Source organism: Canis lupus, chromosome 32 (assembly GCF_048164855.1).
Source record: "Canis lupus baileyi chromosome 32, mCanLup2.hap1, whole genome shotgun sequence".
Lineage (NCBI taxonomy): Eukaryota > Metazoa > Chordata > Mammalia > Carnivora > Canidae > Canis > Canis lupus.
Window position 1 is genome coordinate 42,767,085 of NC_132869.1, and position 20,635 is coordinate 42,787,719.

Below are 20,635 nucleotides of genomic sequence, written 5' to 3' on the forward strand. Positions count from 1 at the left end.
CCTGACAGCAGCGTGGCTGGGGGTGGGCTTGCACTTCCACCTGGGGGGGTCAGCTGGCTCCCCTCCCGCCCCGAGCCTGGCCCACCTCTGCCTCAGCAGCTCCTCCACGTCCTTGCACATCTTCCTGCCGTCCAGCAGCCTCTGCAGCAGCACCTCGTAGCCGGTGTGCGCCGTGAAGTCCCTGCACTGGAACCCGGGGCAGAGGGACACGTGAGCGCTGCGGCTGGCCATGCGGGCCAGGTCGGGACAGGGACCCCCTGCTGCGGCCTCCGGTGTGGGGGGGGCTGACCTCTGTGGGCCTCCGTGCCCCCCACAGGGACGAGCCCTCGGCTGCAGGACCCGCCGGGACCAGGCCGCGTGTGAGCTCTGCGTGTGCCCTCGGAGCTCACGGCCCAGGACGCGTCAGCTCCCACACGAGACGGCCGTGGAAGGGCCACCTCCAGGGCTGGGTAGTGACAACCCCACGGGGTGCCCGGCACGGCTTGCCCCCGTCACAGTCCCAATCACCTTCTTATCTCCGTCGTCCAAGTGAGCAAACTGGGCACAGAGGGGGAGGTGTGCCCACGGCGACGCGGCCCGGCCTCGCACTCGCACCCGGGCTGTGTGGCTCGGGCCCCCCCCCCCCCCACCTCTACACGAGGGACCTCCTCGGCAACAGCACCAGTGGACAGCGGTGTGCCTGCTGCTGCGCCAGGGGCTCTGGGTGGGCCCCGGTGACCTGCACACCTGGACACATGGCCCCTGCCTAGCACCCCAGGCCCAGCCCTTTAGCAGGACAGGGACCAAAGGGGCATTTTGGAGAGCCCTCCTGGACACCACCGCCCTCTGCGGCCTGGCAGTATGGTCCCCCCGCCCTGGGGCTCCTGACGAATGCGACCCTCCTTCCTCACCCGTCGAGCCGATTCTGAGCTGCTGGCGCTGGGAGCCGGGGAAGGAGGTACGACTGAGGACCACGGGGGACAGAGGGTCCCCGAGGACACCCCTGCATAGGGGGTGGGTCTCGGGGCCAAGCTGCACACGCAGCCGACGGGCGGGGAGGGAGATGGAGCAGTGGTGGGACGCGGTGCTGGGGGCAGCGCTCCCCGCCGCTCGGCCCCAGCCGTTCCGGAGGACAGACCCCCACCCCGCCCCTCGGACGCTGGGCCAGGCCACGGCGACCTGAGGGAAGCCCCGACATGCAGCACCTGGTCTGTCTTCTTTCCCGCCCCTGTGGGTCCCCAGAAGCCTCGGAGGCTGGAGAACGGGTCCCTGCTTGCCCGAGAGCCCGCATCACGGCCCCATCTCAGTCGGTGGGCACCTAAGTCAGGGGAGGCCAGTCTCGCCCACCTTAGAGCCAACAGCCGACGGCGTCGGGCCAGGCTCCCGCGAGTGGCCGCTTGCCCGTGAACCGGCCGGCAGACCACGGCTGTCCCCACAGCCCCTGGCAGGCCGTGACCGCAGGGATGCAAAGGTCCTGGGGCCTCAGCCTCCCGGCCTCGCCCGACAGAGGCGTGCTGTGCGGGCCCCTCAGGCTGCAGGCCAGGCCGCGAGGCCCAGGGAGGGGAAGGACCTGCCTCGGGAAATCCAGATGGAGGCAGGACAGGGACGGGGCTGGCCGGGCCCTTAGTGACCCCAGAGCCTCGGGGAGAGGACGGCCGCGAGCTCGCTGGCCCCCAGCGCCCGCCCCCCGGGAGCCCCGTCCTTCCCGAGGCTCCCCCCCCCGCAGCGGAAAGCCAGGCAGCAGCGCACCTACATGGGCCATCCGCGGGGTGCCCGGAGCTCAGGGCCCGGGGCGCAGCCGGCGCAGGAACCCCGACGGCGAGCTCTGGCCCCGGCGCCCCGGCCGCGCCCGCTGCCAAGTGCCCAAGTGAGCCACGGTCACAAGCAAGCAGGCTGTTCCGAGGAAGTGCCTGCTCCCGGGGTGCACCCGGGCCGCGCCCCCCCAGCTCACCCGCCTCCTCCACCCCTTCCCCATCCCTCTGGCCTGACTCATCGCCCAGAGCCTGGCAGGGCTGCCCAGGCCGCGGTGGAGGAAGTGAACCCATCGCCCTTGGGTTCAGTGACCGAGCGGCCCTGCGGGATCCCGGCCAAGGCCAGCTGCGCGTCACCCCGCGGGCCCACCCTGGCCTTGCCGCCCGCACCCCCCGCCTGCACCAGGCCCCCCTGGGCCCACATCCCCGACATTCCCCGGGCGGGGCCTCCCTCCGCCTCCACCGGAAGCCTCCTGGCCTGACACCCACCCCAGCCTTGGTCTCAGGGAGGTTACGGGGTCTCCGGCCACACCCCAGGGGCTCCACAGCGGCGCCCTGGCCTTTTCTCTCCTTTTCCTTTTACCATTTTATTTGTTTGAGGGAGAACAAGAGAGAGCGAGCATGACTGCGAGGAGGGGCAGGGACAGGAGGAGGAGCAAAGTCCCCGCCCAGAGGGGAGCGACGTGGGGCTGGATCCCAGGACCCAGGATCGGGACCTGAGCCGGAGGCCGACACTCGCCGCTGAGCCCCCGGGGCCCCACGCAGCGGTTCTCTCACTGAACACGCCACACGCCCAGGCAGGTAAGGACCGAGGCGAGGCCCAAAGATACCAGGCGACTGCGCTCAAGGTCTCGGGGTAAAGGCCAGCGTCTGGGACGTGAGGCCAAGCCCCCTGCCCCCCGGCTCACGCACCCCCGTCAGTCATTCGAGAGACAGACAGCTCCGATTTTCATTTTGAAGCATCAATAAACAATTTTTTTACGATGACTTTTAAAAATGATCACTCAGATTCTTTCCAGCTTAAGTCAACGTTGTATTTGGGGCTACGGTGCAGTTGCCATGGATTCGCAGAGACCAGGCCCGAGCCAGGCTGGGTCACAGGAGCTCTTCCCTGGACCAGGGCCCTGGTGGCCGTGCAGCCGCGTGGAAGCAGCCAAGCCGCGGCCCCGTGGCAGCGAGCAGTCCCCCCGGGTGGTGGCAGGTGGGGGGACGCTGCAGTGTCGTCATCCCCCCACCCCCACCCTCACCCCCACCCCACCCCCCGCCGGGCCTCCCCGCCTCCCTTCCCCGCAGAGGGGCCAGGCCAGCAGGATGTGTCCCCAGGGCCCAGCAGGGAAGCTCTGGGCAGGTGGCAGCGCTCTCCTGCCCCGGGAGCGGGGGCCCTGCCCCGGGGACGCCCCCAGCTTCCTCCCGGGCGGCCCCACCGTGCCCCCGCGGCGTAGACGGAGATCGGCCTCTGTACCCACTGCCACTTCCCCCTCTTCCTGCCCATATTGCTCGTGGCGGCCGCAGGGACTAGACCGCAGCGACCAGGGCCCAAGCGAGCCGTCCCTGTCCGGGGGCCTGGTCTCCTCGTCAAGGAAGTGGGGGCAGAGGCCGAGGCCCGGCCGACGGACGACCTGCTCCTTGGCCCGGCTCCTCGGGGCCGACTGGCTGCCAAGTCTGGGGACGTGCCTGGCCTGGGGCTCGCGGCAGCCCCTCGGGGGTCCCAGCACCGGGGTGACCCGAGGCACGAGGGCACCGCGCTGCGAGGGGAACCGAGGGCAGGGCGTGAGGCCGCCCAGGGTCTGAGGGCGCGGCAGGACCTGAACCCTCTACCTCCGGTCGCCCCCTCTCTGCAGCGCCCAGCAGGCGGCCGCCACCCGCACCGGGAAGTGGCTGAGGCCTCTCCTGGGGACCAAGTAAGGGCCGTGGAAGGTGGCGGGGGACGGGGACGGCACGGGTGCCAGGTGCCCAGGACAGGAAGCACTAACCCAGCGGAGCCCCGGGAGGAGCCTCACCCTTCGGCCTCTGAGCCGCACGCACCCGACCTGGGCGACCCCGAGCAGTGCCAGGAGGACGTGGTGAGCGGGGACACGCACCTGGAGGCGCGGCCGGGAGCGGGCCACTGCACAGGCTGGGCTGCAGTGAGTGATGCGGAGGCGGGGAAAGGACTGGAAAGGGGGGGACCTGTGGCCCGTGCCCGCCGTCGGAAACCATCCTGTGGCCTGTTACCCGCCCTCGCTGAGACCCCCTAATGCCTGACGTGCCCCTGGCTCCACGCACCCTTCATTCTTTTTCTAGCCTTTTTTTTTTTAATCCCCTTTAACCGTGGGAGAGGAGACGGGCGGCTAGACCCGCTGGTCGCAGCCCAGAGGCCCGGAGCCCGACGGCAGGTGCTGGGGGCCTGGTGCCGCCTGTCCCCTCCCCCGTGTCACAGAAGCGCCTCTGCGGCCAGCTTCCGGCTATTCACTGTCACTTGCTGTGCACCGAGAAACCAAAGCGCGAAGACGGTTAGGAAACCAGAGGTAGTGAGCATGGAACCCTCCAGAAGGCAGCTCCCTGAGGGCGGGAAGTGGGTCTGTTTCCCCGCTGGGTCCCAGAGCCCGGCATCCGCGCGGCCCACCTTCGGGCGAGGGCCGAATGAATGCGTGTCTCGGGGAGGCCCTGGGGAGGATGTGGCTTGCCGGCCGGCTCCCCGGGGTGTCGCATGCAGCCCTCGGCCTGCATTCCAGTGACTCATCACCCAGGACCTTTACGTGAGCCCGACGGGCTCGTCCCCTCCAGTGTTATTATCGCTGTTGTACAGATAAGGAAACTGAGGCTGCGGGTGGATCAGTGAGCAGCAGCCGGGCGCTTTCCACTGCCCTACGGCTTCCGCTGCACAGTGGGGCTCCCCCCCACGCTTCTTAGTTGGCAAATTGAGGAAGACAAAGGACAAAGGACAAGGCCAGCCATGGCCTGGGTGGCTGGCCGGCCAGATGCACGACCAGAGCCTGCAGTAAGCAAGCAGCTGCTCCCGCAGAGGATCCAGAGGCAGGTGGGCAGGGAGGGGGATGGTCCCAAGCCCAGGCCTTGGGGAAAGCGTGGAGGCAGAGGGGGTGTCTGTGGCTGGGGTCCCCAGAGGCCAGAGCCGAGCTCTCAGGGTCAGAGAGAGCGAGGCCGCTCCGGGTCAGCACAAGGAAGGCCTTCCCAGGAGCCCCCGGGGTCCGGGTACCAGCGAGCTGCTGCAGGTCGGAGGGCGCCCCCACGGGGGTCTGTAAGCAGGTTAGGGATCCCGCAGGGAGGAGAAGCAGGTGCAAGCGGCCCTGACCCAAGGATTGCAGGGGTCCACACATAAGCAGATAAATGTGGGGTGATCTACAGCTTTTCTCCGATGGCCCAGGGTCGGTGTCACAGGGGAAGCCCCAAGAAGGCGAAGACGGATTTTTATTTTTAAAGAACAAAAGCGCATTGAATGTGGTTGGATGAGCTACACTGGGCTCCGCTGGGCTGCCAGGAGCTTGAGACTAGAAACAGGCTTCCAGAGGATTCCAGGTCTCCCCTGCGCCCTCGTCTGAGGGTCCCCGTGGCCTGCAGGGCCCCCCCAAGGCCGAGCAGCAGCACAGCCCCCCGGACAGGGCCGAGGTGCCCTTGAGCCTGCCAGCGACCTTGTCAGAGCTTCTCAGGAATCCCACAGAACCAGGGGTGGGGGCAACACTGGCTCCCAAAGAGGACCTACTGTGGGAGGGGTGGGGGCTGCAGGGTGGCCCCGCAGCTGGTGCCGCCCAACCAGCAGGGGGTCGGGGGCCTGACCTGCAACCAGAATCAGTCCTGCTTGAAATTTCTTTTTTTGGGGGAGGGAAAATTGTTTTTATTTTAAAATGGTAAACAGAAATGTATAATATATATATGAAAGTCCTGTGCTTTACTTTTTTTTCCCCCTTTTTGAAAGTTTTGTTCTTTTAAATAACCTCCTGGAAGGAAAGTCGACGCCCCTGCACTCCCCCTCCCCCCCAACTTCCCCTGCACTCTCTCAAGTCTTAAAGGCCCCGGATCAGCACCCCACGCCTTCCTCCTGCTTCATGAAACCAAAGCACATAGAAAGAGTAGAGGGAGTGGGGGACGGGCAGGGCCTGCAGGTGTGAAGGGGCCCCCAGGCTGCCACGGGGAGCTCTGAGAGGTACAGGTGAGCTCTGGGGGCACTGGAGCAGGCCTCTGTGAGGCAGCCTGAGGCTGGACGGGAGACTCCTGAGCAGGTGCAGACCTTCCCCAGAGGGAAGGGGAAGCAGGTTCCAGCTCAGGTTCCGAGTTCAGGGGAAGCGAGCTGGGTGACATGCAAGGGTAGAGGCCAGTGCTCCAAATACCCTGTCACCTCTAATCCTCAGAAGGCCCTGGAGCGCCCCAGAGGACCACCCAGGGCTCAGCACCAGGAGGGAGCTCCTCTGTACCGCCCCCACCGAGCCGCTAGAGAGGTGCCTTGATCTAGCACTGGGTGGGGTAGGAAGCAGCTGCCGGGCGAGGTGGGGAAGGGAGGAGGTGGGAGGCAGAGGACGGGTGAGGGAGGAAAGGAGGGGACTGAGCCACCCCGGGCCCTGAGCCCTGCAGGAGACCGACCCCTCGAGCAAGCACAGGCACTGTGCACCCCCTGCCCTGGCCCGGCCACTCAGGGCTCCTTGCCGCATGGGCTCCAGCTTGTGGGTGACCAGCCAGACACTAGAAGCTGGCACGAAGGTGCACCTGCTGTCCCTGCACATCCCATTCCCCAAGTATCACCCCTCCCACACTGCCGACACCTGCCCGGGGAGGCCCCCCAGAGGAAGTCCAGGCAGTTGAATGTGGCAAGAGCTCAGGCCCTGGGTTCTAGTCCTGCCCAGTCCCATGCACACACTCGGCGCGGCCTTGGGCAAGTCACTGAGCCTCCCAAGCACTCAGTCCCTCCTCTGTAAAATGGACATGAACCTATTGCTCCCCTCTGGGCTCTGGGGACTAAATGAAAGTACTCGGGGGAGCCCAACAAGCAGCACCTGACACTTACTAAGTTCCTGGAAAATGGTGGCCACGGTGATGAGCACATATTAAGTAAAAGAAAGGAAATAAGAAAGGAGAGCTAGGTTTGAATCCAGTAACACTTATTTGGTTGCTTCCAATCTCTCTAATGCATTTCTTTTTTTTTTTTTTATTTGTAAAATGGGATGAGCCGTTGAACCTCGTGCCCTCACAGGGTTCTATTTCCTTGGGACTGTGAGGTACTCCTCCCTTGGCCTTGGGACTTGCTTGAGAGACAGAGATGGACCCTGGAGCTGCAGAGGAGCCCATTCCCATCGCCACGCTTTTCCTGAAGGCAGGGACAGACCCCTGCAGCCTCTGGAGAAGGCCCTTTGGCCTCCCCTGCCAGCCTTGGCGAGTTCTGGGTCTCCGGACGGACTCTGAGCTCTGGCTGCAAAGCTCTCCAAGCCTGGGTGCTGGCTGGGTCCTGTACATGCAGGGGGTCTGCATGTCGGGCTCCTGGCCCCTAAGTGGCCACTAACATCGTGTTGCCACATCTCTATTTCCTGCCCACAAAAATCAGAGGCTCAGAGAGTGGAGGGGCTCAGCAGGGCCACCCCGTGAGTGGAGTAGGATCCCAGCGGGGCACCGGGCTTTAAAGGCAGTCTGACCAAGTAAGGCGCCCTCCAAGTAAGGGTTCTGTGTTGGAGACTGGGAGTCTGCCTACCCTGCCCGACGCAGCCGGTGTGCACCTGGCAGGGAGCCGCGCTGCAGGAAAATACATGTCTAAATAGAGCAAGATACCGCCCTCTAGACCCTGGGGTGCTGGGGCTCCCGACCGAGCCCTGGGCAGCCTGCGACCGTGCGCTGCTTCACCTTCCCTCTGAGCCAGCTTGAAGTCCCGGGGCCGGAAGTCCTGATTTTCAAAGGCCCCTCAGATCCAAGCAGGCCGAGGCCAGGGCAGGCAGCAATTCCCCGCAGGACCTTCCTATGAGCCACTGAGGAAGCTGGCGACCCTGGCCTGTGGGCAATGCTCCCTGAGGAGTGAGAGCCAGTGGGACCTCAAGGAAGCCCAGGAAGCCGGAGGTAGGACCGCTGCAGAGGACCCACCATCTGTGCGTTGGGGTCTGTGATGACTCTCATTCCGACGTGCAAGGGCATAGAAACTGACCCTGGAATCAAAGGAACAAATGTGACTGATGCCAGGACCCAGGAAGGCCAGGCCTGTAAGGAGGGTGCTCCTCCAGTGCCCAGGCTGGCGGAGCTATGGAAGGTTGGTCATAGGCTGGGCACCAGTCCAGGTTGGGCAACCTTAGGAAGGCTCAAGACTCAGTTTCCTCACATGTAAAATGGGAATGATAAAAACCTTCCTCCCAGGACCTCCGATTGTCAGTGATCTTGAAAAAGAGCAAAGTTGGCAGACTCGTGCCTCCTGATTTCAAAACTTAATACAAACCGACCGCAATCTAAATAGTGTGGTACCGTCAGGACAGACGTATAGACCGATGGGAGAGAATAGAGAGCCCAGAAACAAACACGTGTATGATTTTTGACAAAGACGTCCGGGTCATCCAACGGGAATAGGACAGTCTCTTCAACAAATGGCACTGGGGAACTGGATGGCCACATGCAGAGGAACGAAGCTGGACCCATTCCTTACACTACATACGAAAATTAGCCCAAAATGGATCAATGACCTAATGTAAGAGCTAAAACCATAAAACTCTGAAAAGAAAACATAGGGGAACAGCCTCAAGACACTGAATTTGGTAATGATTTCCTGGATTTGACACCAAAAGCACAGGTAACAAAAGAAAAATTAGACAAACTAGATTTTGTCAAAATGAAAGACTTTTGTGCATCAAAAGACAGTATCAAGAGAATAACGAGACAACCCACCAATTGAGAGAAAATATTTGCACATCATATATATGATAAGGAATTCATACTCGGAATATAGAATGAAACACAGCAAACACAAATAATTCAAAAGGAGACAAAGGTCGTGAATAGATGTTCCTCTAAAGAAGATACACAAATGGCTAATAAGCACATGAAAGGATGCCCGACATTAGTCATTAGGGCAATACAGATTAAAACCCCAGGGGAAAGCACTCACGCCCTGTCGGATGGCTGGGATCAAAACACACATGGGCACGCGCGCGCACACAAGCTGGAGATAATGTGGAGAAGTCGTAAGTCTTGTGCATTGTTTTTTTTAAAGATTATTTATTTATTTATTCATGATAGACACACAGAGAGACAGAGAGAGGCAGAGACACAGGCAGAGGGAGAAGCAGGCTCCATGCCGGGAGCCTGACATGGGACTCTATCCTGGGACCCCAGGATCACACCCTGGGCCAAAGGCAGGTGCTAAACCACTGAGCCATCCAGGGATCCCCAGTCTTGTGCATCGTTAACAGGAGTGTAAAATGGAGCAGCTGCTGGGGAACACACGTTAGCGTTACTGAGCTAGTGGAACGAAGGGACCCATATGACACAGCAATTCCGCTCCTAGGCAAATGCCCCAAAGACCTAAAAGCAGGGATTCTTTTTTTTTTTTTTTTAAGATTTTATTTATTTATTCATGAGACACACAGAAAAAGAGAGGGGCAGAGACACAGGCAGAGGGAGAAGCAGGCTCCATGCAGGGAGCCTGATGTGGGACTCGATCCCGGGACCCCAGGATCATGCCCTGGGCCAAAGGCGGTGCTAAATCACTGAGCCGCCCGGGCTGCCCTAAAAGCAGGGATTCAAACAGATATTTGTACAGTTATGTTCATAGCAACACTATTCACAATATTCAAAAGGAGGAAACAACCCAAACAAGAGTCCATCCACAGATCAATGATGAACAAAATAGGGAATATACAGAGAATGGAATATTGTTTAGCCACAAAAAGAAATGAAATTCTGGTACCTATTGAAACACGGATTAACTTTTGTAAAAAAAGATTTTATGAAAAAAATAAAAAAATAAAAAGATTTTATGTGGGGCAGCCCATGTGGCTCAGTGGTTTAGCGTCGCCTTCAGCCCAGGGCATGATCCTGGGGTCCTGGGATGGAGTCCCACGTCAGCTTCTCCCTCTGCCTGTGTCTCTGCCTCTCTCTGTGTGTCTCTCATAAATAAATAAATAAAATCTTTAAAAAATATAAAGATTTTATGTATTTGAGAGAGAAAGAGAGAGAGAGAGAACAAGTGGGGGGAGGGGCAGAGGGTCAAGCAGACTCCCTGCTGAGCACGGAGCCCAATGGTGAGGATGCAGGGCTGAGCCTATGTAAGGACCTTGGGATCCTGACTTGACATGAAGGCAGATGCTTAACGACTGTGCCACCCCAGACACCCCGAAACATGGATGAACCTCGAAGACAAGCCGAGGGAAAGAAACAAGACACTGAAGGACAGATATTGTATGATTTCAAATCTAGGAGGTTCCTAGCAGAGCCAGATTCATAGGAAGTAGGACAGAAGCAGGAGATGAGGGGAGGGAGGGGAGGAGTCAGTGCTTGATGGGTACAGAGTTTCTGCTCGGGATGATGAAAAGTTCTGGAAACAGTAGCAATGGTGTACTTGATGCTGCTGAGACGCTCAAGAACTTCGGAGGATACCGAGGCCCAGCCTCCCACCTGAAATTCAGATGTGATTGGCCTTGGACGTGGCCCGAGCATCGGGACCTTTGAGACCACAGTCCCACTAGATCTGGCTCCCTGTACATACCCCGTCTTATCTCCAAGGACTCCCCACCTCGTTCACTTGGCCCCAGACACCCCAGCCTCCTTGTCCCTCGAACATACCAGGCACTCTCCCACTCTCCCACCTCAGCCCATCTCCCCCTTTTCTCTCCCCAGTAGGGCTCAGCTTCCCTTGTCCCCCCTCCGCTGCTGAGAAGCCCTGGGCCCCGGCCGGCCACCGCATCCCTGCCCTGGCTGTAGTCTCTGGAGTGCCAGCTGCCCTTCCTATTGCCCAACAGCAGGTGCTGTCAACATCGGCGGAAGGGGCTGTCATTCGCCCCTGCTCAGGGCACCAGGTCCCAGCAAACCACCAAGGGCTCTGGGACCCAGGCCCGGGAACTTAGCGGCCAGGCCTCACCCACAGCCTCATGCCCACCTGGGTGGCATGCCGAGGCCCACACCCCCTCCAGGAGCTTTCTGTCTGCAAAATAGGAATAAGAGTGCTCAGGCCACAGGGCTGCTGTTGGAACTAAATGCATCTTGTCCCTTGAAGCCGTGGGCATGACTCTCTGATGCTGGAATGTAGTGTGTGATGGTAAACGGGGGGGGGGGGGCGTTCTGGGAACCGGGGTGCACGTACGAGGCTCACCCTGGGGGTGAACATGCGACCGTAAGTCTGGGTCACTTGGAACCTGTTTCTGCAGGGGACGCCTGGGGGGCTCAGCGGGTGAGCACCTGCTTTCGGCCCAGGACGTGACCCCGGGGTCCTGGGATCCAGTCCCACATCAGGCTCCCTGCGTGGAGCCTGTTTCTCCCTCTGCCTGTGTCTCTGCCTTTCTCTCTCTCTGTCTCTCATGAATAAATAAATAAAATCTTAAAAAAAAAAAAAAAAAAAGAACCCATTTCTGCTCTGCTGACTCCCTATGGTGGGCAGCAGAAGAGGGGCAGCCCCAGGGGACCGCCTCTGCCTTAGGTGAGCCTCGCTCTGCCGGCCTGCAGGTGAGGACACTGCAGTTCAGAGACGGGAAATGACCCCCCCCCCCCCCCCCGAGCCACAGCCAGTGAAGGTGCAGCGTCTCCCTCGGGAGGCTGGGGGAGGCCCTTCTGGAGCTAGTCCAAGGACGAGCCCTGGCAGCTCCCCGGGCACCGGGGCCACTCTCTTGCTGGAAGCCCAGGCACTTTCAGTTTCCACACCGAGTTTCCCCTCATTGTGTGGTTTGTGGCACGCGCCGGAGTCCGGGAGAGGAGCAGGGGCACCCCCCGCCCCCCCCCGGGCTGCAGCCTCTAGGCTCCCTCACACAAGAGCATCCGCCCCTGGAGGGGAGCAGAGGGGAGAAGGAAGTGTCTGTGCCAGCACTTGGGCTGCGCAGGGCCTTTCACAACCGGGCTGCCGTCGTGCCTTCCTACCGGCCGCCCTGCACAGTCCTCTGGGCCACAAACTGCCTTCCAGGCACGTGTCCACTCCCCGCTTCCACGCGTTTGCCCAGGCCAGTCCTTCCACCCGAGTGCCACCGCCCTCCTGCCACCTCCCAAATCCTGGGCCACCCTTCGAAGCCCAAGCCAGGCCCTGCCTCTCCGTTCCAGGGCTCCCCCGGCTGGGCGCAGGTGCCAGGAACGGCCGGGAAGGGTACCCAAGTCCCTGGGGACTGGAGCCCCGAGAGGGCCTTTGAGAAGCAGGTCGGGTCTTCCAGTAAGAATCAAGTCGAGGCGCGGCTGGCTCTCTCGCACTGCCGGCCCGCAACCCTCCCGGTGACCACCTGCAGGCCGCCAGGGGCAGAGGCAGGACCGCACGCCCTGCCGCCTCACCGTCAGACAGCGGGCCGCGGCGGGGATGCGCTCACGCGAGCCCTCGGGCCCGGGGCCTCTGGGAGCCACACAGCGCCACGGAGCATGCGGAAGCCGGCGCGCTGTCAGGCCAGGTCTCACCGAGAAACACCAGCTCAGGCTTGAAAACAAGAATTGCTTAGTTTTGCTTTTATAGATATTTTCCTTTCGAGTGACAAATAGGGTGACAGCTCGGTGGCTCGGTGGGTCAAGCATCTGACTCTTGATCTCGGCTCAGGTCAGGATGTCGGGGCGTGAGACCGAGTGTCCTGCGGGCTCCACGCGGGGGCGGGTCCGCCTGGGATGTGCTCCCTCCGCCCTCCCCCAGCCCCACGCACCTGCTCGCCCTCAAAAAGCCAGAAAGAGATGTCATACGTAGCCTGTGTTCACTTGCAGAAAATTAAGGCGGAAATGGAAAGACAACGTTACTTCCAGAACCACAGAAATCCCTGCTGACTTGTAGGGGGCCGCCCAGGAGGCGCCCGGGGAGACAGCCAGGGCCCCCAGCCCCCCTGTGGCTCGGGAGGGCCTGCCCCCCGGCCCGGCCTCCCCTGTCCCCAAGGCCTCCCCAGCGGACCCTCCAGGCCTGTCCCCACCCCCTCCGGGCGGCTCTGCTCCCTCCTTCCTGCCCAGGTAGGAACGCGGCCCCACTCTCTCACCCGGGAATGTCCCCTCTTCTGGAAATCCACCCAAGGAAATAATCCTCAAGTGAAAAATTTTGATACACAGAGATCTACGCATTGCATCTCTGGCCAGAAATAACGAATAACCAGCCGCAGCCACCTAAATGTCCAGCAGTGGGGGATTGGATAAATGAATCCTGTGTCTCCCGAGCCCGTGAACTGGACCGTGTAGCCTCTAACAATGGGGTTTTGCAGCGAGGAAATCGCACCCGCACCCACATGTGCCCAAAATGGAATCACGTTGGAAAGGGGTGGGAGGGGTGTCCGCAGGGACCGACTGAGCTGCGCGCTTCAAAGTTTAGATGCTGATTTTCATGCGAGGCCTACTTTGCCCCAATTAAAAATAAATCTTAAAGTGCAAGAAAAAGAAATTAGGGGAGAATCCGATACCGTGCACACCATGTGTGAAATGACCTTAGGGAAGCGCAGCAAAACATCACCGGCCAACTGTCTTTGTGCCATGAGACTAAAGAGGCTTTTTTTCCTGGTTTCCTCTATTTTCCTGTTTTCCCTTTAGGGTCTTAGACCTACTGGTTTTATCTTTTCAGAAAGTACACACAGAGCTTCAAGCGCTCAGAACAGAGTAGGTGCCCAGGGAACCTCGCCTCTCCTGGTTTTCGGTGAGGCCCTGGGACCCGGATTGACAGGTAAGAGCAGGGCTTCCCTCCTAAATGGGGAACCTGAGAGTCTCAGAGCCAGGAAGTGGAAGAGGCGACGGGGTTAGCCCCCCGGATCTCCCTAGTGAGTTGTTCCTGCACCAGGAAAGTGGTGTCTTCCTCTGTCCCCTGTGTGGGGTTCGGCTCCTCCCAGCCTGGCTGGTTTCGGGATGACACTGGTGCTCACCCGGCCACACAGGGGAGAGATGTGACTTCAGGTCAGAGGGCAAAGTTCAGGCTCGCTCCCTCCAGCCCCTTGCAGCTCCTGCCCAACGCCTGGTGAGATGCCACTTTAGTGTACGAAGCCCAGACTCCCCCAGCCCAGGCTCCCCCAGTCCTTGCTTTTCCTAGTAACAACCCTAGAGGGACAGGACGTGGGTCTCAGTAGAACCGGGTCCAGAACTAGAGCTTCCCTCTCAAGACGGTGCCCCGGGGCTTCTGGGCAAGGCTCTGGGAGGGAGCTGCGGTTGGGGTGGGAAGACCCAGCAAAGAGCACTGCCCCTCCTGACGCATCCCACAGCCGGTGTGTGTGGGGGCCTCCTCCCCGGGGCTGCGCAGGGACCCCCCAACCCCCGAGCCACGCTGGCCCGTCCACCTGCCTGGAGGCGGCAGGGAGTCTGCGTTCAGCTGGGACCATGGAGCAGAGCCTGCTGCTCAACAAGTGCTTGTAGGATGGAATAAAGTGAAACGAAGGAGAAAATGGGTTCAGGAAGGTAGTGGGACCGTGGAGGCGATCACCTCTCGTACATCTGTTCCGCAGACACTGAACACCGTCCCTTGCCGGGCAGCCCTGTGCCAAGGGTGCAGACAGGTGTCCCGGCACAGAGCCCGGATGCCCCGGGAGCACAGGCTCCGCAAGGAGGGGCTGGGAGGCGGGGGCAGGACCCGCTGCTGAGACCCAGGCCTCTCAGCTCCGGCTGGATTCAAGCCCTCGGCTCTGTCTCTCCGCTAGGCCTGGCTCCAGGACCAGCCCGGCTCCCAGGCCCAGCTCCGAGGCCCAGCCCGGCTCCCAGGCCCAGCTCCCAGGCCCAGCCCGGCTCCAGGCCCAACCCTGCAAGGCTGCGATGCTCTTGATCACCTGCGCGCAGCAGCACTTCGGCCGCCCTGCCCCTGTGGCTGGCCCTCCTGCCTCACGCCGCCGGCCTGGCTCCGCCACAGGAAGGCAGGCCATGAACGGCCCTGGGCCCTGGGCGGTCAGGCCGCGATGACAGAAGCGCTGCGGACGCGACGCAGGCCTCCGAGGGCCACAAGCAGCCGCCCCCACCCGGCCCACTGCCTGCGCTTCCGGGCTCCCCTCCCTTGCCGGCAATGCGTGTCTCCGGCCGACAGGCCCCCCAGCCTTGGCCAGGCCCCACGGGCGCCAGGTTCCCTGTGGACTACCAATTAAAACACCAGACGACTAATCTTGCTAAAGTGGCAGGTGGAATTAGAGCTCACAGGCCCTAAATAACACTCACGGGGCATCTCCCTTGAGTAAAGTGTACGCGCTTTAATAGAAGCTCTTAGCTCCCCAGAAACTACTGTCTCCGTCTTCCCCCGAGCGAGTGCTAGATCCCGGCGGGCCCGGCAGAGCGGGTCTGGGCAAGAGCCTTCCAGCTCGCGCATCCCCCCCCCCCCCCCCCCCCCCCCCCCGCTCCTGAAGACCACTCGTTCTCAAACTGCCAAGCTATGGGGTTTAAAGCCTTGGGCTGGGCAGGGCTGGGTGGGGGTGGGGGTGGGGGTGAGCAGGCTGGGCCCTGTCCCCGGAATCCCCGCAGCAGTTAGGTCAATATGTCTGTAAATTGAGCTTCAAAATACTCCCATCAACTATGTCTGGTCTCACGTCTCTGCGAGGGAGGAAGGACAGAAAAGTCCCCCCATTTTGCTGGTGTGGCCCGAGCGCAGGGTCGTGCAGTGTTGACAGAGGGTGTTAAGCTCCCTGGCTGGCAGCCAACCCAGCTAGCCTGTCAGGGCTTGATCCCCACTGTGTGGCCCTGGGCCAGCCGCCTAGGTCCTCTGGGCCTCCACTAGCTCCTCTGAAGAGTAGAGAGAGGATAGTCGGCTTCATCAGCTTAAATGAAGGACCATGTAGCGTCCTGAGAACGGTGCCTGCACCGTCTGCAGCTCCCCGGGTCAGCTGGGAGTGGGGGGGCTGGGCCCCAGGGAGACGGCTGCAGTGAGGACGATAATGACCTTCTGGGACGTTTGTCAGAACTGGGCTGAGAGGCTCCCATGGCCCCGTCTCTCCTCCTCCCAGCTCCAGCTTCCCCAAAATAGAGCCCCGGCTTCCCCAGGATAGAGCCCCGGCTTCCCCAGGATAGAGCCCCAGCTACCCCCAGGATAGAGCCCCGGCTTCCCCAGGATAGAGCCCCGGCTTCCCCAGGCTAGAGCCCCAGCTACCCCCAGGCTAGAGCCCCAGCTACCCCCAGGATAGAGCCCCGGCTTCCCCAGGATAGAGCCCCGGCTTCCCCCAGGATAGAGCCCCGGCTACCCCCAGGCTAGAGCTCCGGCTTCCCCAGGCTAGAGTCCCAGCATCCCCAGGATAGAGCCCCGGCTACCCCCAGGATAGAGCCCCGGCTACCCCCAGGATAGAGCCCCGGCTTCCCCCAGGATAGAGCCCCGGCTACCCCCAGGCTAGAGCTCCGGCTTCCCCAGGCTAGAGTCCCAGCATCCCCAGGATAGAGCCCCGGCTACCCCCAGGATAGAGCCCCGGCTACCCCCAGGATAGAGCCCCAGCTACCCCCAGGCTAGAGCTCCGGCTTCCCCAGGCTAGAGTCCCAGCATCCCCAGGATAGAGCCCCGGCTTCCCCAGGATAGAGCCCCAGCTACCCCCAGGATAGAGCCCCGGCTTCCCCAGGATAGAGCCCCGGCTTCCCCCAGGATAGAGCCCCAGCTACCCCCAGGATAGAGCCCTAGCTACCTCCAAGATAGAGCCCCGGCTTCCCCAGGATAGAGCCCCAGCTACCTCCAAGATAGAGCCCCGGCTTCCCCAGGATAGAGCCCCAGCTACCTCCAAGATAGAGCCCTGGCTTCCCCAGGATAGAGCCCCAGCTACCTCCAAGATAGAGCCCCGGCTTCCCCAGGATAGAGCCCCAGCTACCTCCAGGCTAGAGCCCTGGCTTCCCCAGGATAGAGCCCCAGCGACCCCCAAGATAGAGCTCCGGCTTCCCCAGGATAGAGCCCCAGCTACCCCCAGGATAGAGCCCCGGCTTCCCCAGGCTAGAGTCCCGCTCCTGCCCAGAGCCAGCAGAGGAGGAGGGAGGCACCACAGCTCCTGGAGCCCGCACGGCCCAGGGGAGGGGCAAGCACAGAGCACCGCTGGCCCCAGGTGGGCCCCTTCCTTCCCTGCCACCCCCCATGCCATCCCCCATGGCCCAGGCCCTATGGGGGGCTGCTCCTAGCCACCCTTCTGCCCTGGGGCCCTGGGCTGGCACAGATGTCCAGGGGCCAAATGTGCAGGGTCTCTGGGTCCGCCCTGGGCCACAGAGCATCCTGCTTTCCAGGCCTGCGTCTTTCCCCCACTTTGCGCCCCTTCAGCTCCTCCGGAGCCGGGGTGCTGACTCACCGCCCCGCCCCCACCGCAACCGCCGCCCCCCTGCTGCTTGGTTGGGCCCAGGCGGCCCTGCCATTGGCTCCCCTGACCTAAGCCCATCTCTCTCTTGTAGAGATGGGGAGAGGGAGGCCCAGCAAGGAACAGGGTGCCCCGCAGCCGGCCCTCTGCCCACTGTGCGGTCAGGGCAGGCCGGACGCAGGCCATTTGCACGCTGACCACAGGCCCCAAGCAGAGCAGGGCCCGGAAGGGAAGGCAGGCCTGGCTCGTCCGCTCTCACCGCCCTGGCCTCTCACCGCCCTGGCCTCTCACCACCCCTGGCCGCCCCAGGAAAGGGCCCGGGGTGGGGGGTAGCTGTTGGCTGTGGCTGCGCGACTGAGTGAGGGGCCAGGGAGTACTCTGTCCTCGGGACCCTCACCCCCCCCTCGGTGGAGGGTCTGCGCTCTCTCTGGGCCACTGGGCCAGCCGGAGCCCGGGAAGCAGAGGGCGAGGGTCACGCCACCGCAGAGAAAGCTGCAGGGATCCGGCTGAGGCGGCTTGCAGGCCGCATGGCCACGCCAAGCCCGTCACCTGGAGCCTGCGGGGGTCGCTGTCTCACGCAGGGGACGTGAGGTGCACCTGCGCTGGGCAAGGGGGCAGGGGGCTGCCCGGCCCTGCGGCCTCCTCACAGGGCCCGAGGCGGCGAGGACGAGAGGCGGCGTGCAGGAGAAGACCTGCCCGGGCAGGCCGGCGAAGGGCTGCGACTCCGCCTTAGATCCCCCCTCGAGTCTCGCCAGCTGAGACCGTCCTTAAGGCTGACCTGGCCCGAACAACTGGGGAAACGAGGCAGGAGAGGTCGCGCGGCTTGCCCCCTCCCTAAGTAGCAGAGCCAAGACCCGAATTCGGGAACCCAAGCCCCTTGGCGCCCCCGCCCTCGCCTCCCTGGGCCTGCCCCGGCTTGCACCACAGATTGGATCCTCCCACAGAGACCCTGGGGCAGTGCTCTCGGAGGTCAGGCGGGTGGAGAGCCTCCCAGGTGCCCAGGCCAAGGGCCTCTCCCTCCCCGACCCAGAAAGACAGGAGCGCAGGTTGCGGTGGTTAAGGCCAAAAGTCAGCTGCTGTTTTTATGAGAAAACCTCCTTCTGGAGCCGCATCCCCATCAACCGCGGGGCGGGGGGATTTCAGCCTGGCTGGCCTCCCGGTGCCCACTGCACTTGTCCAGTGCCCCGGCGGCTTCACTCACCCAAAAGGCATCTCTGAACTGCAGCTGAGGCATCATCCTGGGGCGACTGGTGCAGCTCAGCTCGCTCTCCTGCCACACAGCCAGGGCTGAGGAGGGCCAGCAGCCAGCAGCCAGGAGCCAGCAGCCGGGAGCCGGGAGCCAGGAGCCAGGAGCCAGGAGCCAGCAGCCAGCAGCCAGCAGCCAGGAGCTAGCAGCCAGGAGCCGGGAGCCAGGAGCCAGCAGCCAGCAGCCAGCAGCCAGCACCAGGCGCAGGCCGTCCCGCTGCGGCTGCCCAGGCCCCTCCCGGCTGGCGCCTCCGAGGCAGCTGCAAGCCAGAGGAGCCGCCCCAACGGAGGGAAGGACCCAACCTGTTTTGTTTGGGGCTATAGCAGCAGCAGCAAAATGAGGAAGGAGCCGCGGCCTTCAGGATGGGAGGGCGGGCCCTGGTGTCCCGCCACCCGCAGTGTGCAGACCAGTCAGGCTGCAGGGGTGAGCACGCTCTGGGTGGGGAGGCTTGTGCAAGCGCCCAGGGGCAGGCAGCAGGGCCCTCGCCACAGGAAGTGGAGCCGCAGGGCTCCCTCCTGCAGCCCCGCCTGCCACCTGCCACCCCTGGGGAAGCCCTAGTGAGGCCACTCTCCGAGGCATTGACTTAGGGACCCTGGAGCCCCCAAAGGTGCGGGCCAGCACAGGGCAGGACCTGAGTGCCGTTGCCCCCCCCAGCTCTGGGCCAAGCCACACCCCCACTGGCCAGCCAGGCTCTGGCTGCCTGGTGCCCCGATACAGCCCCCCTCAAGGGGGTCACGGTCTGGGGGCAGACAGCTGGGGGGGACAGAGACGGGGGACAGGCAGCTAGCCCTCATAGAAGGGTGGGAGGTCTGGTGGTCGCTGCCCCCTGTGTCTCTGGGGCAGGAAGATGGTGGCGGAGCCAAGATGATGGGATTATAAGGCATCGTGTTTGTCTGTCTGGCCCTGCCCTGCAGTGGTCGAGGGACCCTAATTCACCCTCCAGCTCTCCAGCACCCGCCCCCATCTCTAGGAGGGAGCCCACGTGGAGAGCACGGCCCGGATTCCCGGTTTGGTTGGGCAGGTGCTGGGGACGCTGTCTGCTGCCACCTTGGAAGGGGCCCTGGCCGCCCCCACGCGGAGCCCAGGATCCGGGGCCTGGCCACTCAGCAGAACGCACCTTCGGGGCCCCGAGCCCAGGGTGGGTAGGCGAGAAGGGGTGAGTCAGCCTTGGCCACAAGTCATCACCTCACCGATGCCTCAGACGGGTGATAAGAGAGATGAGAGCTGGAGCGGACGGGAGCTGAGCTGCCCGGTGCTTCCAGATGGGGCACAGCTGTACCTGGGCCCAGCCGCCCCGGGGAGGGCCCGGCACAGCAGGCTGCCCTGCCTCCAGCACCTGCAGGGCACCCCTGCCTCCAGAACCCTTAGGTTTGAGCCAATAAACATCCTCAGCATTGAAGGCCCCAAGGTCTGTGTCGCCGGTAGCCGATGCCAGCTCGTGTGAGGCCGCCCCGTACCCCAGGACCCGGAGCGCCACCATCATGGCACGAACTGCTCCCTGGCCTCAGTTTGTCCATCTGTCAGTGGGGCTGATGCCTCTAGTTCTGGAGGCAGACAGAAGCCCCTGGTAAGAGAAGGCCTCCACCCTCTCCTTGGCAGGAAACTGCACAGCCAGGCCCTTCCCCTGCCTCCCCAGGGGTTCCTCTCATCACCCCAACAAGCCTTTTCCCACTTGCCCGAAGGTGCCTTTCTCGCCGCTGTACTTTTCTCCTCTGCTCTCCCGCCTCCGTCTCGGCGCATCTTCCTGGCCCTCCTGACCGGGCAAATCCCCCCGGGCCACCCCAGGGACCCCACGCAGGAGGTTCCCCCTCCCGGGGCCGTCCAGAGGCTCCTGAGCTCTCGGCCCAGGTCTCCCTTCTCCCCTCACCCCGCCCCTGCTCCCCACATCCCGAGCCCGGGCCCCTGAACGGCCAACTCGTCCCTGGAGCCCTGGCCAGGTGCGGGGCCCCGGGAAGCCCTCCACACGGCCCACCTCCCGCAGCCTCAGCCTGTGCTGGGGGCTGCACCCCATCGCTGCCTCCGCTTCCCAGAGGAGCAAACCAGGGAGCAGGGTTTGCATGACTCACGCGAAGCCTCACAGCCCACGAACGGGGTCTGTCTTGACCTTTCCCCACAGTGGGCCTCAGCCTTGCTTTCTCCAGTTCCGCATCCAGAACTTCTCACGCCGCCCGGAGCTGGAAAAGGTGAACCCCGGGAGGTCGTTGGGGCTGCGGGCGCCAGGGCGAGGGCCCAGCACGGGCTTGGGCTTCCAAGGTCACTGTTACCTGCCTCCACTGGGGATGTCGTGGCTGCGGGAAACATGAAAGCAAAGGGCCTAACGGGAGGAG

At 62.8% G+C, this 20,635-nt stretch overlaps 1 protein-coding gene across 11 annotated transcripts in view; it reads right to left on the reverse strand.

Annotated features, from left to right (window-relative positions):
- Positions 1–18,647, reverse strand: part of PSTPIP1 (proline-serine-threonine phosphatase interacting protein 1) — a 38,148-nt gene extending 19,501 nt beyond the window's left edge. For 7 of the 11 annotated variants that reach the window (XM_072809815.1, XM_072809813.1, XM_072809814.1 and 4 more), the window contains exons 1-2: positions 18,264–18,437; positions 86–186 (exon numbers count right to left, since the gene is read on the reverse strand). In XM_072809815.1, coding sequence (XP_072665916.1) covers positions 86–186; positions 18,264–18,299 — 137 coding nt within the window. In that variant the 5' untranslated portion in view covers positions 18,300–18,437. Of the gene's footprint in view, positions 1–85; positions 187–1,728; positions 1,840–18,263 lie in introns of those variants that run through there. The other 4 variants (XM_072809824.1, XM_072809823.1, XM_072809816.1 and 1 more) reach the window with 4 other exon arrangements.
- Positions 18,648–20,635: the final 1,988 nt, after the last annotated feature.